Source organism: Bufo bufo, chromosome 2 (genome assembly GCF_905171765.1).
Source record: "Bufo bufo chromosome 2, aBufBuf1.1, whole genome shotgun sequence".
In the NCBI taxonomy this organism is placed as follows: Eukaryota; Metazoa; Chordata; class Amphibia; order Anura; family Bufonidae; genus Bufo; species Bufo bufo.
In genome coordinates this window covers 781,084,156-781,109,773 of record NC_053390.1, presented here as the reverse complement: position 1 = coordinate 781,109,773, position 25,618 = coordinate 781,084,156, and the positions used below count along the sequence as shown (strand labels likewise).

Sequence of the window (25,618 nt, the reverse complement as noted above, 5' to 3'; positions counted from 1 at the left end):
GAGATGCTAGAAGGTCCAGAATCTATACGGCCAAGCACTGGAATCAGTCAGTAAGGTATTTGCTGTTTGAGGCTATCTGGGAAGATGTACACTCTGCATTATTTGCAGGGTCAGACTGGCCCACCAGAGGATCCTCCAGTGGGCCCCATACTGGACCCCAAAAGTCCAGGAGAAAAATTCCATTTAGATCGGTCTTTGGAGCCAATCACTTGCTACAAGGTTCTATGTCTTTGATTCAAGACCTCTTAGACTTTATTGACGATATGGGGGTTGGACCCCAAAAATAATTTTCTCTGGTCGGCCCAAGGAACCCCAGGCTGACACCTGATTAATTAACTGTGTTTTGGTATCGTTGGAGGAACTACAACTCCCATTCTGCACTTTAGTAAACGGAGGCATTTATTTTGTACAGCTGGCCTGGTTACTAACTCCAGCACCATTTGCTGGCCACAGCACTTACATCTCCTGCCTTTGACCCGCACCAAACTCACAACACCAACTACCATCAGGCAGGAGCCCCAACATCAGGGTTTGCCCTGATGGAAGAATGTGTGTCAGGATTACCACTGTGAATAACTGTTGCAGCCAGAGCCTCTACCACTCCCATCCTATACTCCAGTCCTCCAGAGCTGGTGGCACACACATGCAGATATTTTATGCAGTTTTTGAAGCAAAGTTAGGATTGGATCAAAAAAGTAGAGAAGTTATTGAGGACAGATTTGACTTCTCTTTTTTGAAACAAAAAAAACTTGGAGACGTATACATTTCTAGGAGGAATAACAGCACAGTGCAGAGTTGTGAGAAAACAGAGTTGTGAGAAAACAAAGTGGTGGCTGGAGGACTCTGGTGAATAGGAGAGCACTGCACATGACCGGTCAACGCTCCCATTCACTTCTATGGGCCCGACAGAAATAGCCGAGCCAGCGCTCAGCTATTTTGGAGGGCGGCTGCGCATGTGCAGTACACCCTCCACCACTTTCGGGGCTCCGTTCTAAACAGGGGCAGGTTGGCCATAGACCTTACAGGTAAATCCCCCGGTGGGCCGATGCCCAAGGGGCCACCGGAGTCCTCCTAACGGCCGACCACTGGAAGTTTTTGGGGATGTATTTTGTGCTGCTGGCAGTATTTTGTGAGTGACTGTGGTATTTGCCTCTGTTGGGGTGGCATAACGTACCACAATATGGTATTGCTGGCCCCACCTACTTGTGCTGGCCCTGCCTTTCGGCAATTTGGACCCAACTACAAAATGGGGCCACTTTTAGTATTTTTTCCCGTGCCACTTTAAGTTCCCAATCCGCCCCTGGTTCTCAATATAGGTGCGGGTCCCAGCAGTGGGACTCGCACCTATCAGACAATGGGGGCATATCCTAGTGATATACCCCATTGTCTGATATGAGAATAACCCTTTAAGGTGTTGGGTTTTGCCACCCAGAACAAAAGTGTTGGCTTTTGCCACACAAGTTTCTTGGCCTAACTCTCATTCACTTGCTTGCTAATAATGGAGTTCCTCTAACAAGGTAAGGCCATCACCCGAAACCAAAAGTGATGGGACCAACCATATCTAGGCCCTCTCTCTCCAAGAGCCCCACAAAAGATCCATAGTCAGACTATAGTACGCCTTTAGGGTACAACCACTTGGTCAGGTTTCCTGATGCAGCTTTGGAAGCCAAAAATCAAGAGTAGATCATAAAAGGAGAGATAGTACATAAAGGGCAGAAACGACTTCTCTTTTTTGAATTCACTCCTGGTTTTGGTTTCCAAAACTGCATCAAGAAACTATGTAGTCATACCCTTAAAGAAGCAAAACAGATTAGAAGACATTACCTGACAAAAAGTTCAATGTGCACCACTGCCGGAGCAATCTTTTCCACCACATCAGCAATGAAGTTAAATTTGTACCTCGGGCTGTTGGGATGTTGGTGACCTATACTGGCAAAAAAAATTGGGTATGTTAGTAAGAACATTCCTGGATGAAGACTCCTACACGCAGACAGAATTATGTTAATTACAGTCTTTCAATGTCTGGATAAGATGTCTTCTAAACCCCACAGGCAGCCATAACCTTGGCTGACCCCATTTTTCTAAAAGTTCACAAAGAGCAGTCAAAATAAACCAACATTCATAGATCCATAAATGGAGATGATAGATGTCATTTGTTCCATCCGTGTCACAGGACCCATTAACTACATAGGGGTTAACACAGATCTTCATTTTCTCCACCACATGGCACATACTTAGTTCCATACTTAAGATACTTCTGCCCTTCCTCGACTAGTTGCGGCGTGCTATGTTTACTTGAGGATGACCACATTAAAGGGTCCACTTGAAAACATTTGGCATTAAAGTAGCAAGCTTCTCAACTGATGGAGACGGAAGGTTTCATGTGGTCCGAAACCACAAACATTAACCCAACATGGAAAATAGAAGACTTTTAAATATTTACATGTAAAGGACCATTCAGTGTAAACTCCAACTTGGCTTACACCAAAAAAAGCTACTAAAATATTCATTAATATAAACAGTATCTAAAAGTTCCCGAAGCCTATTAGGGAAAAAGTTAATGAAGGTACAGATGAAAAGCTATGGCAAGAATTTTCCTATACACAAGTCTCTGTTGTTTGGGCTGAAGGTTGTATGTATCATAAAAGCTGTCTACATGTCTTCTGTTGGGTCCATGGAAAGGGAAGCTCCAGCATTGGTTGGACCAATCTATTAACAACATGCGGAATTGTGCATCTGTTTAGATGTCTCCAACACTATAGTCATCACAATGTCAACAAGATAGGAATGTGGCCCAATGGTTTTGCTATTCTTCTAGGAACTAAAGTTGCTGGGTCCATAGGTAAAGAGGCACCATGTCTTACCATGCTAGGATGGAGGTTTGTTACAAGGTCAACCAGGACCAGGAGGTGGGCTTGTTTGATTTTATCTTAAAGGGCATGTCCACCTTTACAACTACTAGTTTTATTGCTGCAGTGGATTTAAAACGAAATATTAAGCAACTTTGTAAACAACCTTCATTAAAAACTGTATACAGCTCCTAAGAAGACCTGTGTGTCTCCATGATAACAGACTACAAACAAACCATTTGTAGTCTGACCCTTCAGTAATACTAACCTTCCAACCTTTTACTATGTCTTAAAGGGAACCTGTCACCGGGATTTTGTGTATAGAGCTGAGGACATGGGTTGCTTGATGGCCGCTAGCACATCCGCAATACCCAGTCCCCATAGCTCTGTGTGCTTTTATTGTGTAAAAAAAACTATTTGATACATATACAAATTAACCTGAGATGAATTCTGTCCCTGACTCATCTCACATACAGGACTTATCTCAGGTTAATTTGCATATGTATCAAATCGTTTTGTTTTTTTACACAATAAAAGCACACAGAGCTATGGGGACTGGATATTGCGGATGTGCTAGCGGCCATCAAGCAACCCATGTCCTCAGCTCTATACCCAAAATCCAGGTGACAGGTTCACTTTAAGGCGGGTTCACATGATTATTATGAATTCCGTTATTGTTTTTCATTATAACGTGATTATAACGGAAAATAACGGAATTCATGAGACGGAATTCAAAACGGGGTCTGGTTTCCTTTATGCAGGACATAAAAGTCTTGTCGATGGGAAAACTGTAGAATATTTTTTATGGGACAACCCCTTTAAGCATTAAAACACAAGAAAAACTATATAAATGTGGTATTGCTGTAATGGTACTGATCTAGAAAATGAAAGGCACAAGTCAGTTTTATCACATAGGGGAAGCCGTAAAAACGAAACCCATAATAAAACTATGGTAGAATTGTGTTTTTTTTCCAATTCTACCCCATTTGGAATTTTTTTTTTTCAGCTTCTTACTACATCGCATGCTATATTGAATGATGCCATTAGAAGGTACCTGTCCTGCAAAAAACAAGTCCTGATACAGCTATATAAATGGAAAAATTAAAAAAGTTATGGCTCCAGAAATGCAGGGGGTGAAAAATGAAAACACAAAAATGAAAAATCGCCCCGGTCTGTAATGTACCTCCATATTTCATATGAAGGCATACTGTACTGGGGTTTTTCCTGTTGTATGCCATGGTGGTACTCTCATCTAGGATCACAGAACATAACAGATATCTCCAATTTCTATAAGTGTTTCTCAATGTGTTTGCCCTATACTGTCTTTTGTGTATCTCTGATAAATGTGAAGCATCCTATATTCTATCTGTCTTGGCAGAAGCTACCTGGCATTGATAAGACATTATTTACTAATCTTCCATAATCCCTTTTTTAAAGTGTAACTGCCATTTTATTTTTATTTGTGTAATGTGTAGGGGCAGTGATGCTGACCATTTTTGCAATATGCAATGGCACTCTGCAACCAGCATTCTGCCCTGCCTCTATGCTGGATGAGGCATTGGTGTACATTTTGGCCAAAGCGTAATAAGCCACTCACCACGTCAAGGTCGCCTCTATGGAGTGGTCCCTAACACTAGTTCCTACCTGTTTGTGGGCCATGACAGCCACACAAAGTCCAGGCTGTCATGGCCCACAAACAGGTAGGAACTAGTGTTAGGGACCACTCCATAGAGGCGACCTTGACGTGGTGAGTGGCTTATTACGCTTTGGCCAAAATGTACACCAATGCCTCATCCAGCATAGAGGCAGGGCAGAATGTTGGTTGCAGAGTGCCATTGCATTTGTGTATTTTTCTTTGTATATGTATTTCGCCATAGCAATGTGCACCTACATATAGGGTTGTGCTGATTGAATCCCCCACATTTTTGCAATATACTTTAATTACTGAAATCATACATTTCTGTTAGAAAAATAGATCTAAAGTGGCCCATTTTGAGCCTTTGCAACCCTCCTCTGTCTTCTGTTTACATTACTGTGGAGACTTGCTCAACACTTACTGTGCTTTGTAAACAGAAGACAGAAGAGCGTTGCTAAGGCTCGAAATGGGCCAATTTAGAGCTATTTTTCTAATAGAAATGTACGATTTCAGTAATTAAAGTATATTGCAAAAATGGTCAGCATCACTGCCCCTATACATTACACAAATAAAAATAAAATATTTTTCCATTCTTATATTTTTTTATGTTTCTTCATAATAGGAAAGCATGTTCACCAAAGTTGAATCGACACAAGAATTCCTCCCTCCCTTATTCATTGACTTTACTCATTGATGCATTTTGCATGCAAGATATTTGGAGAGAGAAAAAAGGGAAAGAAAATATTTGATGACTTCACGAGTTAAGCCAAGAAATATTTGACAGTCATTCAGACTTGGCAGCTCTTCTAAATATTGGACCATACCACCTATGTAAATAGTTCTGCTCACCCGTTTCAACACCGGCCACTGGAGCGACGCCTGGCAGTGCTTAGGATGTATCTCACTGCTCCTCAATCCTCACCTCATTCTGTGGCACCTTTTCACATTTTATGACCGCATGGCCATAAAATTTGGGTTTTACAGGCCTCAGTGCATAAATAAATAAACTGGCCTGCTACCAGGGTTAACGGTGGTATCTGCAGATGTGAAGCTAGAACTGCACTATGCGGCTTCTCATCCCATATTCTGGAGGAAAGATTCAAGAAGATTGATAGTTATTTTCCATTTTACCTCGAGATATCATAGAGCTAACAAAAGAGACTTTGTACAGGAGCTCGTGGCACGTGACTGACTAGCCCTGGCCTGAAGAATCCATAAAATAAAGCGTATTTCAAGAGATTTCAACTAAAACTGTGTCTCAAAGAAAGTGCTTAAAGCTGATGATTTCTAATCAAACTCAAGTGGGGGGAGAAGTTAGCTACTTCCTCCCTCACATGATAGCAATTCATGTTCCATCATCTACAAGAAGACATTTTATTTAAAGGGGTTTCCCAGGCTCCACATATGCATACATATTAATAGCCTTTCCTAACACTGCACTGGGTGGCTTAAATGGGAGTTGAGCTGCAATGAGACAGCAAAGCCGCTACACTTTGAATGGAGCTGTGCTTCTGGATCCATTCAAAGTGCTAGTTCAGGCACCACAGGCTGTAGGGAACAGCTGATAGATGGGAGTGCCAGGTGTCATGTAGCACTCCAGACCTGGGGTTACTACTTATGTAAATGGTTTGTAATGCAATTTAGTGTCATGCTTTACACGTTGTACACCAGCTGATGGGGTACGGTTGGCAGTGTGTGGCAACAGAGAGTAAGGAGTGAGGGAGCATGCGATCCAGCTCCCATTCCTCCACGCCATGAGGACCCTAGAGGCAGCTCATCTAGGAGGAAGACTTCCCCAGAGAGCCTGCAGAGTCCCAAAATACAGAAGATCTATAACCTACTGTCACGCTTCGGTGTGGGAGGGAAACACCACACTCAGCATAGGAGGGAACAGGGAATCAGGCCTGAGAATTAGGGAAGTAAAATTGACACCTCCTAGTGAAAACCCTAACCAAAATCCTGTCTGACTACCAATATGAACAGACCCCAAAGGTAGGTGAGTCCATACGCAGGAATACCTAGAGTCCTATCAAGCCCTATAAGACCCTGGTACTAATGGTAGGGACGAGACTACCTGTTCCTCCAAAAGGAAGGACAAACAGGAGTCTCCTTCAGGCCTAATACAAACAATAGGGAAATGCAAAACACAGAAACCAAACAAAATACAAAAGGGAAAGGAAAGACTTAACTTCAAAGGAGCAATGGAAGCACCAGGAACTCAGCCGAGATCCAACCACAATCTATCCAAAGGTCCAAACAGAAGCTATAAACCGCACAGCATTGTGGGAGAAGCAACTATAAATAGAGAATGTTAAATGACCCTAATAGCCACACCTGGGGAAAGAAAGTGTGGTAAGCACCAGAAACAACACAGACGTCATTTGATCCAAACGGAAAACATGTCAGATCAAACCACGTGTTGCCAGTCTCACGATCTCCTGCCACCTATTGCGGAAACGTCCGTGACACCAACAGCATATTATTGCCAGCAGAGTTATCAAGCTATCAAAACTCCACTGCATGGTGAGGGATACCCCATGGAGATCCAAGGAAAGAGCCCAGGCAGCTTTAAGGCTACTTTCACACTCGCCTTTGGTGCGGATCCGTCATAGATCTGCACAGACGATCCATTCAGATAATACAACCGCATTCAGAACTGATCCGTTTGTATTATCTTTAACATAGCCAAGACGGATCAGTCTTGAACACCATTGAAAGTCAATGGGGGGTGGATTCATTTTCTATTGTGCCATATTGTGTCAGTGAAAATGAATCCGCCCCCATTGACTTACATTGTGTGCCAGGAAGGATCCGTTTGGCTCAGTTTTGTCAGACGGACACCAAAATACTGCAGGCAGCATTTTGGTGTCAGTCTCCAAAGCAGAACGGAGGCAAACTGATGCATTCGGAGCGGATCCTTTTCCATTCAGAATCCATTAGGGCAAAACTGATCCGTTTTGGACCGCGTGTGAGAGCCCTGAACGGATCTCACAAACGGAAAGCCAAAACGCCAGTGTGAAAGTAGACTTACCTGTAACAGAAAGTGAAGGCATCAGACGTCTGAAGCCCAAAGCCACTACACAAGGCAGTGCTTCGTTTAACATGGCTACTTTGGTATTTTTTAAATGGGTTGTTGGGTTTAGAAAACCCCTTTTTAGATACTCTATTAGGTCAGTATGAATTAATTAAAGGGGTCCCTCGGTGGAGACCTTCATCTATGGTCTACAGTGGAGAGAGGCTACAAATAGGATTTCTGTCTCTGGAGGTCCCAACACTTACATAGATAGACAATGGGCAGCATGGTGGCTCAGTGGTTAGCAATGGTGCCTTGCTGTGATGGGGTCTTAGGTTCAAATCTGACCAAGGACAACATCTACATGGAGTTTGTATGTTCTCCCCGTGTTTGTGTGGGTTTCCTCTGGGTAGTCTGTTTTCCTCCCACACCCCATAGACACACTGAGAGGGAATTTATATTGTGAGCTCCACTTGGGACAATGAGCGCTGCGGAATATGTCAGCTCTATATAGAGACATTCACACGGTGGATTTTACAGCAGGATTTTTGATCGGACAGCCACGCTGAAATACAGAAGGCAACGCCGAGGATCGCGCTGTCTGAGCCAAAATTCAGCTGTAAAATCCATCGTTTGAATGTCCCCTATAAGTGAGTAAAATAAACAACTAAATAGACAGCACTATTCCAATTAGAATTGTGCAGTACTTCAGTTTCCCTGTGGTGGCGCTGCAGGGAAACATTTGCTGCCACAGTTTACCACTGATCGCTAGGATCAAAGCAACAGGACACCTTGTCATCATAAACCACTGCGACAAAAAAAAAAATGGATTTCAGCCTCGAACTGAAATAAATAAATAACTTTCTATGGACTCTCTTATGGACAACGATTATTCTTACACTAGAGATACAGTATTAGTGTTTCATGTTCTGGGTCCTCCATTGTTCTTGCGCTATTAGGGCAAATGTAACATAGGAATAACTCCTATGTCTTCCACCAGGTTACATTGGCCCCATTACCCTGCTCTTTCTTCTCTTCATAGGTACCTTAGTGTGGGCAATCAACGGGAAAAGAAAGTGCCCCAATGATTAAGCCACTCTTCTATGCTAAAGAGCACCTGTCAGCAAGATCAACCCTATTAAACCAGATGTACTGCCTGGTAGGGTTGATCGTTCTGATTAAAATTATATTTGTCTTGTTAAGGCCTCTTTCACACTACCGTTTTTTTTTTTCCGTTTTGTACTCTGTATGCATTCCATTTCCGTGTTTCCGTATCTCCGTTCCGTGCAAAGATAGAACATGTCCTATATTTGACCGCAAATCACGTTCCGTGGCTCCATTAAAGTCAATGGGTCCGCAAAAAAAAACGGAATGCATACAGAAATGCATCCGTATGTCTTACGTATCCGTTCAGTTTTTGCGGAACCATCTATTGAAAATGTTTTGCCCAGCCCAATTTGTTCTATGTAATTACTGTATACTGTATATGCCATACGGAAAAACGGAACGGAAAAACAGAACCGAAACGGAAACACAACGGAAACAAAAAACGGAACAACGGATCCGCGAAAAACGGACCGCAAAACACTGAAATAGCCATACCGTAGTGTGAAAGAGGCCTAAAACAACAGTGTCCCCCCCCCCCCCCCCCCCCCCCCAAAAAAAAATATATAAAGAATTCTCTGTACAAATAAGGGCTTCAAGAGTACAAGTCTTTTTTCTTGGGGACGCTGCAACTGGTTTTCACAAGACAGCAGAATCAACCTGACCAGACATTATGCCTGGTTTAATAGGGTTGATCCTTCTGACAAGTGGTGGGGGCTTTATATTTTTAACAACAGATCATGGGGGGCTAACGCCAGTTTAACCATCCCCAGAAGCACCTGTACTGGGAAGGAATGTAAGAAGATGGTTGAGATAACCCCCCTCCCGCAGTCCTGAACTGCATCCCCTCACAAAGAAGTGTCTGACGTTAACATTGTTATACATAGAGTTATAGCCCATGAAAGTAAGGCGGGGTTCACATTGCGTATTTCCCATCCATTTACCGTATACAAAAAACATCAATGTTAAACGGATGCCTCATGCCTCAGACATAGAGTTCCATTGTAAAAAATAAAATGGTATATGTTTTTTTACCGGACTTGCAGGATACAAGAACGTGGTGTGCTGCATTTTTGTATTATGTCAAACGGAGGCATAAAATGTGATGTGAACCCACCCTTACCTGAGCCACTTTATGTTTGCTGGGATGTATACCGGTGTGCCCCTTTTCATTGGCAGGTGCATTAACAGTTCACTGCTAGTTATGGTACATGGTATGAGGTGGCCGGACGCTCCTCGCGGCAAGTTGTGTATGTGAAGCAATAGTGTACAGTGGGACAGGTGTAGCGGTGACCGGCTGCATGGAACCGATCAAGAGCCGCAGCAGCAAATTGGCCAGGTCTGTGATAGAAGTGGGTCCGGTTTATCCTGAGATCATCTAGGGAGACAAACTGCCGTCCTGGCATATTCACCAGCATTAGCTGTGGCCTTGCATAGGACAGCCATGCATGAGGAGCATCCTGAGGAAGACTCTAGGGAAGGGATGCCCAACCTGCGGCCCTCCAGCTGTTATAAAACTACAACTCCCAGTATGCTTGTTCAGCCTACAGCTATTAGGGAATGCTGGGAATTGTAGTTTTGCAACAGCTTGGGGGCTGCAGGTTGAGCATACCTGCTCTAGGGACACTTCTGAGCAGAGATTGTAAGCGTGCCAACCCATGGTGCCCTGCCACATGTGAGACTGTAATACTGCAACTAATGCACCGTGTGCCCTCTAACAGAGACTGTAACTCATACGCTGCGTGACATCTAGGAGAGACTATAACTAATATGGCACGTGCCTTCTAAAAGAGGATGTAACCAATATGCTGTGTGCTACCTAAGAGAGAGTGTAACCAATATGCTGTGTGCCCTCAAAGAGAGACTGTAACCAATATGTTGTGTGACAACAAGGAGATACTCTAAGAAATTTGCCAAGTGCCCTCTAAAAGAGACTGTAACCAATATGCCAGCTGCCCTCAAAGAGAGACTGTAACCAATATGCAGTGTGCCTTCTGGGAGAGACTGTACCCTATATGTTGCGTGCCATCTAAGAGAGACTGTAACCAATATGTTGTGTGCCTTCTGGGAGAGACTGTACCCTATATGTTGCGTGCCATCTAAGATAGACTGTAACCAATATGTTGTGTGACATCAAGGAGATACTTTAAGAAATCTGCCATCTGCCCTCTAAGTGAGACTGTAACCAATATGCCTTGTGCCTTCTGAGAGACACTGTAACCAATATGCTGTGTCACATCTACAAAAAAGACTGTCCCATTGCTCCTAGTAGCTGCCACTGTTGTAATAGCCTCTGTATCTGCCAAGCTTTGTAGCCTAATAATGTGTTTATAACCACAAAGTGGTTTTGCCTCTTTTGTATTAAAGTAACTCAATATCACTGCCACATTTCAGCCTTGTACCGTGCCGGGACCATCCTTTATTGAGGTCCAGGGCCACACACTAACTGACACTCTTAAAATTACATCACCTTTAAAGAATTTCCCCGCCCAAAAACACTTCTCTAACTACTTTCTAACGTGAGTGGTAATGTGTGTAGTACTTGATGTTTGGCTTTTGACAAAAGGAGTTCTCAAGTTTATGTTAATTACCCAGTTTAGGCGTGTACAAAGTAAATCATAGTCCAGGTGCAAAAACATTGCTCCTCCCTGTCCTCCTATAGGATCTTTCATGTTACCCACCTCTAACCTAGAGTATAACTGAGTGTTTAACACATAAACTTCTAAGCGATCTCCACCATGCAACTCCCCAGAGGCAAGCTATAGAAGATACAGTATATGTTGGGTACAAAACTGTACTTCTGAATCCACTAAACTATGTTTTCAAGAGCAGAGGACCTCGTGGACAGTCAAGAAATTTTGAGTAGACCCAGATCTGTAGACTTGACTTCTACTTATGTGGAATTTCAGTGAAGGCACCTGAGGTATTTATACAAGTCTAGTCTACCACTGCCTACAAGCATTGACAATGGAGTTTATTTAGCAACCAAGTCCATGACGCGTGAAAACAAGAATCTGGCATCAAGGAAAGGATTCTACGAGGAGGTGTAAGGAAGAGAAGCATCTTCAGAAACTGCATTTCAAACTTTATGGTAGAATTGACCATAAAGAGGGCACATCATAAATGTTTTTCCTCTTTTGCCAGCCCCCATCGTGTTTTCTCTATCGGGCATTATAAAAGGTGATGGTCAGTGGCCCACGTTCCCTATTTATCACTAGCACAAAGGGTTTGTGGCACTCTTCCAAGTGCAATGTACAGTACAGACCAAAAGTTTGGACACACCTTCTCATTCAAAGAGTTTTCTTTATGTTCATGACTATGAAAATTGTAGATTCACACTGAAGGCTTCAAAACTATGAATTAACACATGTGGAATTATATACATAACAAACAAGTGTGAAACAACTGAAAATATGTCATATTCTAGGTTCTTCAAAGTAGCCACCTTTTGCTTTGATCACTGCTTTGCACACTCTTGGCATTCTCCTGATGAGCTTCAAGAGGTAGTCCCCTGAAATGATTTTCACTTCACAGGTGTGCCCTGTCAGGTTTAATAAGTGGGATTTCTTGCCTTATAAATGGGGTTGGGACCATCAGTTGCGTTGAGGAGAAGTCAGGTGGATACACAGCTGATAGTCCTACTGAATAGACTGTTAGAATTGGTATTATGGCAAGAAAAAAGCAGCTAAGTAAAGAAAAACTAGTGGCCATCATTACTTTAAGAAATGAAGGTCAGTCAGTCAGCCGAAAAATTGGGAAAACTTTGAAAGTAAGGGCTATTTGACCATGAAGGAGAGTGATGGGGTGCTGCGCCAGATGACCTGGCCTCCACAGTCACCGGACCTGAACCCAATCGAGATGGTTTGGGGTGAGCTGGACCGCAGAGTGAAGGCAAAAGGGCCAACAAGTGCTAAGCATCTCTGGGAACTCCTTCAAGACTGTTGGAAGACCATTTCAGGGGACTACCTCTTGAAGCTCATCAAGAGAATGGCAAGAGTGTGCAAAGCAGTAATCAAAGCAAAAGGTGGCTACTTTGAAGAACCTAGAATATGACATATTTTCAGTTGTTTCACACTTGTTTGTTATGTATATAATTCCACATGTGTTAATTCATAGTTTTGATGCCTTCATAGTCATGAAAATAAAGAAAACTCTTTGAATGAGAAGGTGTGTCCAAACTTTTGGTCTGTACTGTATATTGGTAGTCAAAGCCTTCCACTCATGCAAAGGATTGCAAGCAAATACCTCAGTAAGAAGATGAAGGGGTACATTTTACAACAGATTATGTCTTCAGACATGCTTTAGTTAAAGGTAGCCCTTCACTTTAAAGGGGCTGTCCTCTTCAAATTAGAGCCACCAATTCCCAAGAACCTTGGCAACGATACAAAAAAGTCCACCAGAGCGAGAGATGCTCTACAGAGTGGCTCTACGTCCTGGCTCATGGAGTGGCGTCACCAGCAAGGGATTCCACTACATATGATGTCTATGTACCTTAACAAGGTATAGATACCTTGGTTGTGTTTATAAGGTCACCCCTAAAAACCTCAGGCTAGACGGTCATACAAGGTGACCAGCGTGACGTGAATTCAGTGTTTTTCTATATGGGAAAATGTCACAAGTGACCTTTCAACCGTTGCAAAAAAAAATCTGCCTCAGGGTTGTCCTTTTTAAATCAGAGCCACCAATTACCAACAACCTTGGCAACCATACAAATAGGTCCACCAGAGCGAGAGATGCTCTTACAGAGTGGCTCTACGTCCTGGCTCGTGCACTAGAGTCACCAGCAGGGGATCCCACTACATATGATGTCTAATTACCTTAACAGGGTATAGAGACCTTGGTTGTGTTTATGATGCCACCCCTAGAAACCTCAGGCTAGACGGTCATACAAGGTGACCAGCGTGACATGACTTCAGTTTTTTTTTCGATATGGGAAAATGTCACAAGTGACCTTTTGACCATTACAAAAACATCATCCTTAGCTGAAGAATGATTATTAATCTCTAATTCTTGAGGTCTCTGCAGCTGAGACTTGGAGGAGTTCTGTACTTCCCAGTAAATACGTCAGGAACTTCCTGATGTACTGTACAATATGCTGTAATTCAGTCTCCTAGAGATGATCTCACGGATTACAGCAGCAAAGGGAGGGGGAGCAGTGTTGGGTTGAATAGTTTTTATCCATGGAGGGAATATAGACATAGATCTCCACATCCATAATGTCATAATGCATAAGCATATCCAGCTATAAACCATGGTGTGGTCCTGGAAGAACTACAGAATCTTTCCGTCTTGACTTGCTACTACTGGTATGACTACAATGGAGGAACATGAGGCCGCCCAGGAGACAAAGTGGCATGGGGTCACAGCAGTCAGACCCAAACACCTTTTTTTGTGTAATGAGACTAAACCTTTTAAGGGTCCACATGTGATGGATCTGCAGTGGGTTTTCTGCAGCAGAAAATCTGCAGCGTATCTTCTGGAATTCCTCAACGGCAAAACCTGCACCATTTCGATGTGTAGTGCAGAACACTGCAGATTTTCTGCATGCAGTTACACAGCAGAGAATCTCTAGCATATATATACACCACGTGTAGCTGTACCCATTTTTTTTTTCAGAGCATCACTTCTCAGTGCCGTCAGCTGACGTCTCATGTGAAGCCTTAGGGTACTTTCACACTAGCGTTTATGTTTTCAGGTATTGAGTTCAGTCACAGGAGCTCAATACCAGAAAAGTTCAGTCCCTCTTACGTTTTTTTGGGCCGGAGAAAATACCGCAGCATGCTGCAGTTTTCTCTCCGGCCAAAAATACCGATCACTTGCCGGAATGACGGATCCGGCATTAATTTACATTGAAGTGTATTAGTGCAGACCTTTAAAAATGTAAAAAAAAAAAAAAAAACTGATCAGTTTTTTCAGGATTACACCGGAGTGACGGATCCCGCATTTCAATGCATTTGTCAGACGGATCTGCATCCAGATCCGTCTGACAAATGCCATCAGTTTGCGTCCGGATTTCTGGATCCGGCAGGCAGTTCCGCTGACGGAAATACCTGCCTGAATCCTCTGCCTTAAGTGTGAAAGGGCCCTTATCTCTGACCTCCTAAGCACTCATTTAGGCAGTATTCTTATCAGAGTTTACCTATAATGAGGAGTGTTTATGAGGTCAGGAGATCAGAGATAAGGCTTCACATCAGCTGTCAGCTGGGAAGACTGAGAAGTGATACTCTGCAAATAGATTCATTTTTAACCCCTGTAACTTAAAAACAGCTGAATTTTTTTTATAAAGACCAACTGAGAAAAATAATATTTTTTAGCCCAAAATAAGTAAAATGTATATAAATGGTGTCCATAGCCTTTAAGGGAATCTGTTCCCTAGACCTAGACATCTAAAAGATGTCTAAAAACAACCAACTACAGCTCTGCTCCCGCTGAATTGGGGGTGGCAGCTGAGAACAGGTGCTGGATGTCGGACACCAATCTGATACTGGTGACCCATCCTAAGGACAGATCATCTATATCTACAGCCCGGACAATCCCTTTAATTCCTAGAAAGCTGCTGCCATTGTATCCAGTCTGCAACCCTCAGTACTCCAGCTGTTGTAAAACTACAACTCCTAGCAGGAAAACTTGCTTGGCCCTTCTCAGAATTCCTATAGAAGTGACTGTAGCATGCTGGGAGTTGTAGTTTTACAACAGCTAGAGTGCCAGAGGCTGCGCTAGAACAAGACCCAGGTTCTTGTCCATATTGAGTCAAATGCTATTAGACCCCCAGACTGTTCCTATAACCTGACAGCAAGCAGAGATTTTAGAAGAAGAGAAATTGAGTTAGGGCTCATGCACACTACCGTATGTAATTTGCGCTCGGATCCGCAAAAAATACGGATGACGTCCGTGTGCATTCTGTATTTTGCGGAACGGAACATCTGGCCCCTAATAGAACAGTCCCATCCTTGTCCGTTATGCGGACAATAATAGGACATGTTCTATTTTTTTCTGGAATGGACATACGGAAATGGATTAAGGGCTCATGCACACGAACGTATTTTCTTTCCATGTCTGTTCTTTTTTTTTTTTTTGCGGACTGTATGAGGAACTATTCATCTCAATGGGTCCGCAAAAAAAACGGAAGTTACACCGTGTGCCTTCCGTTTCCGTATGTCCGTATTTCCGTTCCGCAAAAAAATAGAACATTACGGACAAGGATAGGATTAGGGGACAGCTGTTCCATTCCGCTAAATACGGAATGCACACGGGCACCATCCGTATGTTTTGCAGATCTGTTTTTTTGAGCCCTAACTTACGGTTGTTTTTTTTGCAGACCCATGGAAATGAATGGTTCCGCACACGGTCTGCAAAATTTTTTTTTATAAGCGGAAGGGACAAGAAATTAGGTTGGTGTGCATTGTGTTAGTAGTAGTCATCATCCTGGCATGCATGCCCTCCTTACCCGATTGGCAGGGTCCTTTGTGCACCTGCACCACAGGGGAGTGCCCCTGCTGCAGCGCCCTCCTGCTGGCCAGTTTCAGCTGGCACAGGTTGTTGTAGGTCTGCCCGTCGTTGGCACACACCTCGTAGTCGTGCTTGCACTGGCAGGTGCCCTTCAGCCCTCTCTTGCCCGGGGGCGGCTTGCACTGCAGGGTGTCCCCGCACGGTGGGTCTCCCTCCCGGCCGCAGGGCTCCCCTTCCCCGGCGGCGCACACCAGGCAGCAGTTGCAGCGGTCGGGCACGTACCCGCTGGGGCACACGGGGCTGGGGCACCGGGACACATCGCAGCGGGACGGGCAGGCGGCGGAGCCCAGGGGCAGCAGCAGCAGCAGGAGGAGCGGGCAGCAGCCTGGCATCCTGAGGAGAGTAAGTGCTGTGCCTTCTACGGGGCTGTGCATGGCATCGGATGCTGTGCCTCTGTTATATGCAACTGTATAATGAGAGGGGATGTGGAGGCTGGAGGCTGGGGGTGTTACTTGGGCTGGAGTCGTCTACACCCACCCAGCCCCTGACTACAGAGGGATAGGAGTCTCCAGCATTTGGGGATATGCTGTAGGGGGAATTGCTCAACTAGCAGCTCCATGAGAAGATGATGGCCATAGTCCTGCATTTAATGGGCAGCCTCATGTAACCTTCTGGTCCATGGAGACCCCCATACTGTAAGCTGTGGAGACCCCTCACCGGCTCCTTCTTCCCCTGTGGCACTAGTACTTGGCTACAATTGCAATTTCTGCAGTTTCTCTTGTGAATGTTAATGGAAGTTCTTGCCTATTTTTATGTATAACCAGTACAGAGTGGAAGAAGTATTCTCCTGCTGCTGGAAACCATTAACAAGCTGCCGCTGACTGATTATTCCTATTCACCCCTGGTCCATGCATTGGGTGAAGATGTCCTGTAGTAGGAGGTAGCACTGCCCTACCATCTGGAGACACTGAGATTGGGAGCCATTTACCATACAGGCATAAGATGTATCATGTATGGTAAACCATAGCCACAAGTGGCAACAGCCTTCTTACTGACAGTCTCCAGATAATAACAGATTTTATTGATAGATAGATAGATAGATAGATAGATAGATACGAGAGAGATAGATAGATAGATAGATAGATAGATAATAGATATAGATGATGGATAGATAGATAGATAGATAGATAGATGATAGATAGATAGATAGATAGATAGATAGATAGATAGATAGATAGATAGATAGATAGATAGATAGATATAGATGATAGATAGATAGATAGATAGATAGATGATAGATAGATAGATAGATAGATAGATAGATAGATAGATAGATAGATAGATAGATATAGATGATATATAGATAGATAGATAGATAGATAGATAGATAGATAGATAGATAATAGATAGAAGATAGATATGAGATAGATAAATAGATAGATAGATAGATAGATAGATATGAGATAGATAGATAGATAGATAGATAGATAGGAGATAGATAGATAGATAGATAGATAGATAGATAGATAGATAGATAGATAGATAGATAGATAGATAGACAGATAGATAGATAGATAGATAGATATAGATGATAGATAGATAGATAGATAGATAGATAGATAGATAGATAGATAGATAGATAGATAGATAGATAGATATAGATGATAGATAGATAGATAGATAGATAGATAGATAGATAGATAGATAGATAGATATGAGATAGATAGATAATAGATAGATAGATAGATAGGAGATAGATAGATAGGAGATAGATAGATAGATAGATAGATAGATAGATAGATATAGATGATAGATAGATAGATAGATAGATAGATAGATAGATAGATATGAGATAGATAATAGATAGATAGATAGATAGATATTGGATAGATAGATAGATAGATAGATATGAGATAGATAGATAGATAGATAGATAGATAGATAGATAATAGATAGATACTGTAGATAGATATATAGATAATAGATAGATAGATAGATAGATAGATAGATATTGGATAGATGATAGATAGATAGATAGATAGATAGATAGATAATACTAAAATGTTGAATTATTGGTTGACTGTGGTCTGTGTTTTAGAAAGAGGATTACAAGAAAGTTTGTTTTCTTCCAGAAACAGCGCCACACTTGTCCCCGGGTTGTGTCTAGAATTGCAGCTCAGCTCCTTGGACGTGACGGGGCAGCACCACACACAGCCTAAAGACGGTGCCTGATTATTACAGATGTTGGGAGTGACAGCACATAGGGAGAGTTCTTGTGGAATCCTTATATCTGTCATCACCAAGAAATCAATAATATCTATAAAGAGAAATGCCAAATCAGATCCTGCCATAACCTGAGCAGCCGGTTCATAGACGAGACCCCGATGATGGAGATGACAGGACATCAGAGGGCTGAGACACGTCCATTACATCACTGGTTGGCGGCAGACCCTGCCAGACGTCTCACATGGTCATATTACTGCTGCAGGAGCAATATCTGGCCATGGAAACTATTACTTAAAGAGGTTTACAGGATAAGAAAAAAATGGCTCGTTTCGTCGGGTGGTCGGCGAGGCAGTTATCGATATCAGCGTCCGTAGGAATGTTCAATCCTGATCCTCGTGTTAAAGGGCATTAAGGGTTAGTTCCCGGCAAAGTCCTGGCACCATGATCACTGTGCGTCCATACACCATACTCAGCTGCTATGTTAATAGAGCATGACAGTGGGTCAGCCAAAAAAAACAAAAAACGGATGTCACAAGGATGACATAATTATTATTTTTTTTTTGGATTCTTGTTTTGCAGACCTCAAAATACATATGGTCGTGTGAATGCACCCTTAGAATGTCTTGGTGTCCTGGATCAGCAGCATAGAGATGCTAAAAAATGCCTCTTGTAAAGTCAGTGCCATGTACAGGGTCGGACTGGGGCTCCTTGGGCCCTCCAGAGGAAACCCGCATATCATCAATAAAGTTTAATAGGGTCTGATTCAAAGAAATAGACCCCAGTGGCAATTCATTGAATCCCAAGATATCTCCAAAAGTTTTTTTCTCTGCAGCTAATCAGGACATGCTAATGCGCACACCGTCATGGCTGACAATACAAAATTATATACAACACAACAGCACTCTGAAAAGGCAAAATGCATGGTCACAAAATATGGAAACTAACACTACCCTCACTATAAAAAATTAATAGGGGGTTCTTAGCAAAATCATGTATACCCATCCACCACGGCAAGGTGAACTTTTTTGGACGGGAACCTACACTAAATGTTGTCTCTTGTGGTACCATCCGGCCTCCAATTAATTTTGGGTTCTGGCACCAGGAAAGGTAAAATACAGAGTAGGTTGAGTGTATATGTGGAACCTTTCTTCCCTAAATTCATTGGATGCCAGTTGGCATTTAGTGTAGGTTCCCATCCAAAGGAGGTTACCTTGTCGTGGTAGATGGGTGGATGTATTTGCCAAGTACCTGCCATTCATTTATATAGTGAGTATAGCATTAGTTTACATATTTTGTGACCATGTATTTTGCTCATGCAGAGTGCTGTTGCCCTGTTTGATTTATGCCTGCAGCTGCCACTAGGGGGAGCACACTGCATAGAAATTTGCACAGCTCCTATTGAACTCAGTATAACATCTAGAGATGAGCGAATTTCATATTTTGAAATTTGTTCACACTTCGTTTGTTGGTAAAAGGTGAATTGCGTTATGGATTCCGTTACTACAGACCATAACGTAATTCTATGATGGAATGCATAACGGAATTTTATAATTTAACGATAGCACAGGCAAAGATGTCCACGTAGTACGATCCATCCCGCTTGATCCCGTTGTTTTCTGCTTATTCATCATATATCTCTGTCCACACTTCCCAGTCACAACTTTTTTGCATATTTTATAAATGACATGATTTCATTTGGAATTTGTGGAACACCCTAAACTGCATTCCCTTCAGGCCTTAGTCATTGCAGCATTGCATTTATCAAATATTGTCATCCACGGTTGACTGAAAGAACATTTTGTTGGAAGATCTCCACCATGACATAACCTCCACCGATGACAATAATAAAGTACAGCAGAGAGGGTGGAGGACTTTTTTTTTTTTTTCTTCATATTGTCCCTCCCAAAATAATTCCTGCCTTGTGACGCCTCATTCAGTCACTTATGATGGTGAGACATCATTTCCCGATGAGAGATGGTCGGGTAAAGTCATTGTTTATTCATTTGTGAAGGTTCATTTATATTACCGTATTTAAGGAATATGTACAAATTGAATTAAAAAATGAAGTTATAACAAACTGTGTTGCCATAGAAACCAATCAAAGCACAGTATTCATTTTTTAAGAGCATTGGTTAATCTGGACAGAGATCATTTTTGTGGCCAATGCTGGTGATGGCTGCTTAAACCTATAGCTCCCTTAGCCTTGTGCACAGATTCCACCTATTAACAGTCACCTGGCCCTTGTGATGGTTAAAGGGGTTTTCCAGGATTTTAATATTGATGACCTATCCTCAGGGTAGGTCATCAATATCAGATCGGCGGGGGTCCAACACACTTGAATACTACAAATCTGTCCCATTGAAGTGAAAGCTGCGCTCACTGCTGCGATGTCGATGGCGACCAGGTAAACAATGAAGCGAGGCTGCGCTCACATGGAGTGCGGCCTTCTCTTCAACCAGCTGATCGGCGGGGGTCCCAGGTGTCAGATCATCGCCGATCTGATGTTCATGACCTATCCTGAGGATAGGTCATCAATATTAAAATATTGGAAAACCCCTTTAAGGTCGGCAGAGAGAGGCAGACTGATCCAATGGGTCCAATTAGGTTAGGTTGATCCTCAGAAAAGCACTATATTCTCCCACAAGTTCTTCCAAGATGGCGACAGAAGCAGAGGTAGAAACAGCAGAGGAATCTGATATTGACAGTCTAGCTGAGGATCGCGGTGACGCCACCTCCGCACCTATATCTACATTCTCCCTCAAGAAAATCCTGATGCAAGCTCTGAAACCTGTTATATGGGAACTTAATTAAATCTGAAGTTCGGGATATTGGGCAGAGGGTAGACAGTCTAGAGTCCATGTGTGCCAAAACTATCACCTTCTCTGGAGCTGCGGCTACCCAAGTCTCACATTATGAGGATTACATCAACAAAGCACTTACCTTACTCAAAGACCATGAGAACAGGAGCCGAAGAAGAAATGTCCAGATTTAACTGAGTCCTGGTCTCCTGACATGCTGCCTAATGTAGTAATATTTTGAAATGTTATGTTCTTGCTGGTCCCCTTTGTTGTTTGTTATGCTCAGGATCATGCTGTCTTTCATTGGTGACAATGGCCATTGCTGGGCCTGCTATCCTTTTCATAGATGGACTCCTCTGTGCCACTTCTCATTCAGGAGTCTCACTTCTCTCCCCCACCTCACCTCTCGTCTGTCCCCACATCCTTGCTGCAGAAAATCAAAACAGAAACCCATCTGAAGGACTCCGGAATTTCTAGATTATTTTGTGCAATGGTTTTATTGTTGTCACCCTAGCTCTGTATCAAAAGGCATAACCATCACCCTTCATAAATCTGGTTCTTTCAAATCGCTCAGCCGCTTATCCAATATGGTAGGTAGGTTCTTATTTTTGAAGGAACTACTGCCTCTGGCGTCTTCACGTTTCCCAACCTGCACCAGACCACTTGGCTTCTGAAGGCGGTGGAAGCACTCATGCTTTTTGCTGAAGGAACTGTTGTTTTTAGGGGGGTAGGGGGATTTGAATGTTTCCATGAACATTTTTGGATACTTCTTCTACGGAATGCAGTGTGTTGCACATCTGCTTTGAGAAGACTCAATGGGGCATTAGCTTATATCTGTAGATTTGATAGTCTATCCTCTAAGGACTTTTCTACTCCTCTTTCCAATGCTCTTGTCAAAGATTCAACTGTATATTTCTTTCCTCCTGCCCAATTCTAGGTCTGCGAAGATTGACAACATAACCATATTGATCATGCTCCTGTGTACACTAACCTGCACATAGCACAACTGCCCCTTAATGAATGGCTTTGACATTTGCTATAGTTGAGTGTATCCATAAATATTCTAAAGCACAAATGTGTCAAGATGACCTAATTGCACTGAAAGATAGGCTCAAATTGACTTTAAATGCACTCCCTGCCAAGCACCACATTTATTTCCAACAAAGCGTATACTCCCATGGTAATATAGGTGGGAAGTTCATGTCAACACTGACCAAAAAGGCCAGAGAAAACAATCTCATACTGAGTCCATCAAAACAAACAAGATGTACTAGTCAGAGACACGCCCAATATAGCTCAGGCCTTCCACTCATGCCAAACTATATCATTTGTGCGACCCTGAAGTGGATAGAGAGACTGCTGTTAGGTCTTTCTTGCCTCTTTGAAGCTTTCTTTTCTATATGTTGACGATGCACAGCAACTTCTCTCACCAATCATACCTGCTGAGATTAAAAAGATCATTTATAGCTTCCCTCCAGGCAAAAAGCCCAGGACCCAACGGTCTCTCCTTAGCCTACTGTAAGATGTTTCAAGACATTTTAACTACCCATTTCACAGCTTTATGCAATTCCCTCTTGACTGGGGGTTTGCTTCCCATACAGGCACAGGAGGCCCACATGGCTTTTATCCCAAAAGATGGTAAAGACCCACAGTAGGTATAGGACAATTTCTTACTTCAGCTTAGACAAAGATTTGGGGCAAAGCTTTTAGCCTTTAGATTAAAATCTCTGGTCCTCTATCTGGTCAGTCCTGATCAATCAGTGTTGGTGATGGTTAGGGAAGGTAGAAACCATTCAATCAGTGAATGGGACGAGCAGTTGTAATTACATTGCGCCGTTTCTACAAGCAAAATGACGAGCAGGTCATTTTGAAGCAGAAGCGGCGCTTGCATGAGCACTGGCTACACCTTCAAACAGCTGATTGTTGGGGGTGTTAGGAATGGGACCCCTGCCAATCTGATATTGATGACCTATCCTGAGGACAGGTCCCAGAAAAGAAGATGGAGGCAGCATGTCCGGTAAAAAACCCTTTAATGGGGATCGCCAAGTGAACTAACGTGCAGCAGGTTGTGACGTTTCGGCTGATCCGCAGCCTTTATCAAACACAATGTGAAATCTAAAAGTATCCGTTTAAATATATTAAGACACACCCACTCACACAGGAGTGGCCAATAACACAATGAGTGAGGTGCTAATGTCATTAAAAATGTATACTGCAGTGCTCCCACTCAGTGTGTCAATGTACACCAATCATATATATATAAGATCCAATACCTCCACATACCTTCAGGGCACACATGTTCCTTGGCGTTCCTAGGCCACCAGTGCGCATGTCAGGGAAGGCGGAACTGCGTCACTACCCAGCTGACCCGAGATCACCTGACCGCGAGTAACTCCGCCCTGGTGATCGTCGCGTCATTCCACACATCCTCCGCTATGCGCACCGTTGCTAGGGACGCCAATGAGCCGATCCGCCCACCTCCACGCAATGAGAGCGGTCACCCCATAGCCCCACGTCACCAGTGCCGGCGGCCGGGTCCCGGGCCAAGCGATGCGGTGATCAGAGCTCATCGCCAACCGCATAATATCCTCTGGCGCAACCGGGGACCGTCAGAAGAGATATAGGCAGGGGCCCTCAGTCTTTATGTCTCCGGCCGAAACCCGGCCTAGGTGACATAATGGCCCCGCCTCTCTATTATCCAACCAGCTCCATGTTGCCAGAGACGCATCCAGGATCCAACACCGCCCACCGCGGTGACGTGTGGAAGGAGATAACCACACCCACAGCGGGGGTGCAGGCAGGAACAAGCCCCCTAATAACTCAGTGTGCCATGATCCAGTGTGGGTTGGAAACAAGTGTGATAGTGAATCAATGAAAAACAAAATACAATTAAAAAACACTATACAGTGAACCAGTTCAAAGGTCACTCTGAACCATTACACATTTGATACAGAGAATTCTATATTCATTCCGAATGGTTGGAGTGCTCTCATCTCAAAGATCCATTTGAGCTCTTTTTTACGTAGAATCCGATCCTTGTCCCCCCCACGTCTCAGCGGGCCGACAGAGTCAATGATTCTAAACCTGAGTTGGTTGACCGAGTGTCCACGTTCCAGGAAATGCTTTGCCACCGGCTTATCAATCTGGGCCCTACGAATATTGCTCTTATGGGAGTTAATACGCTCCCTGGCTTCCATTGTGGTCTCCCCTATGTAGATCAACCCACACGGGCACGTGATCATATATATCACGTCCCGTGATCGACATGTAAAGAAATTTTTAATCTTATAGGGCTTACCACTATAAGGATGGGCAAAAGTATCCCCCTTTAACATGTTGCCACAGTTGCAACAACCGAGGCAGGGAAAACATCCCAACTTCCTCGGTGCCAGATACCTCTGCCCATCCCCATGTGGCTCACCAACCTCAGTTCTCACCAGTTTATCGCGTAGGTTGGCCCCTCTCTTGTATGCCATCATAGGGAAGCCCACAAATTCGTCTACCATAGGTAGCCCTTTCGGCGAGCCCCATTAAAGGGTTTTTTACCGGACATGCTGCCCCTATCTTCTTTTCTGGGACTTGTTACGCAGGAGCCCTGATGAATCTTGGACTCCAGGTAGGCTGTTGCATTCCGGATGACCTCAAGATCTGGTGAGTGCGATTCCACAATTATATTTTTTTGTCGCTATCCTGAGGACAGGTCATCAATGTCTTTGCACTGCACAACCCATAACTGAGGTTTGGGTATGGACACCTAAATCTTTTTTTCTTTTAAGATACCAAGGTACTGTACCATGATGCTCCTGTTATCTGTGTTTTAGAAAAACCAACTGTCCTGTCTACATGTTGGTTATCAAGTTTTTATGACTTACAAATATTCCAACCCCAGATAGTTAAATGACAAATCCCATTCTGCAACATCTTTTCATGTCAGGTGTTGCTCTTGCAGAAACCCAGCGGGAGCAGTGGAGAAGACAGAAGTGGTGGTAGTAGTCACGGTACTCATGGTGGTGGGGTCCTCTCCTTCACTCCCAGGGCTTGCACAATAAAGAGGGGGCACTCCTTAGAGATGCCATTCCTTAAATAGAAATGTATTACATACAGTACAGCCTGAGGGGTGAACATTAATACTCATTTCTCTGCAATTCTTGACAGTGGGGTACAAACTCTAAAAGCAGCAATGAAGGCTAAAAACATGTAGGAGTAGGAAAGGGCATCTAGAAGCCCAAAAAGGGCTATGTGGTAGCCAAAAACATGCATTGCCCTCACAGACAAAAGCACTGCACTCCCTTGTCAGTTGCACAAAATATCAGGAGATCTTCAGCTGCTCACAGACTCTGGTTCAGTAGAGTCCCTCTGTGTCAAACTGGCTGGTACTTACTGACAGGACTGGAAGTTGCACCTTCGATAGTCTTGGTTCAACACACACTGCCATAGTGAACAAAAGAAAGACAAGCCCAAGAGCTCAAACTCCATCCTCCTTGTACAAAGCATCTCTGAGGGTGGATTATCTCATGGTTTAGGGTACTTTCACACAAGCGTT

General features: G+C 43.4%; 1 protein-coding gene and 1 long non-coding RNA gene across 2 annotated transcripts in view; both read right to left on the bottom strand.

Annotated features, from left to right (window-relative positions):
• Nucleotides 1–16,488, bottom strand: part of HTRA3 (HtrA serine peptidase 3) — a 33,935-nt gene extending 17,447 nt beyond the window's left edge. Inside the window, exons 1-2 of the mRNA XM_040420574.1 lie at nt 16,050–16,488; nt 1,825–1,924 (exon numbers count right to left, since the gene is read on the bottom strand). Coding sequence (XP_040276508.1) covers nt 1,825–1,924; nt 16,050–16,485 — 536 coding nt within the window. The 5' untranslated portion in view covers nt 16,486–16,488. The remainder of the gene's footprint in view (nt 1–1,824; nt 1,925–16,049) is intronic.
• Nucleotides 16,489–18,831: 2,343 nt separating this feature from the next.
• LOC120991913 lies at nt 18,832–24,781 on the bottom strand. Its single transcript, XR_005776857.1, has 3 exons — nt 24,662–24,781; nt 21,018–21,023; nt 18,832–18,844 (listed from the first exon to the last, which is right to left on the bottom strand). It is a non-coding gene; the product is annotated as an uncharacterized LOC120991913 (long non-coding RNA).
• Nucleotides 24,782–25,618: the final 837 nt, after the last annotated feature.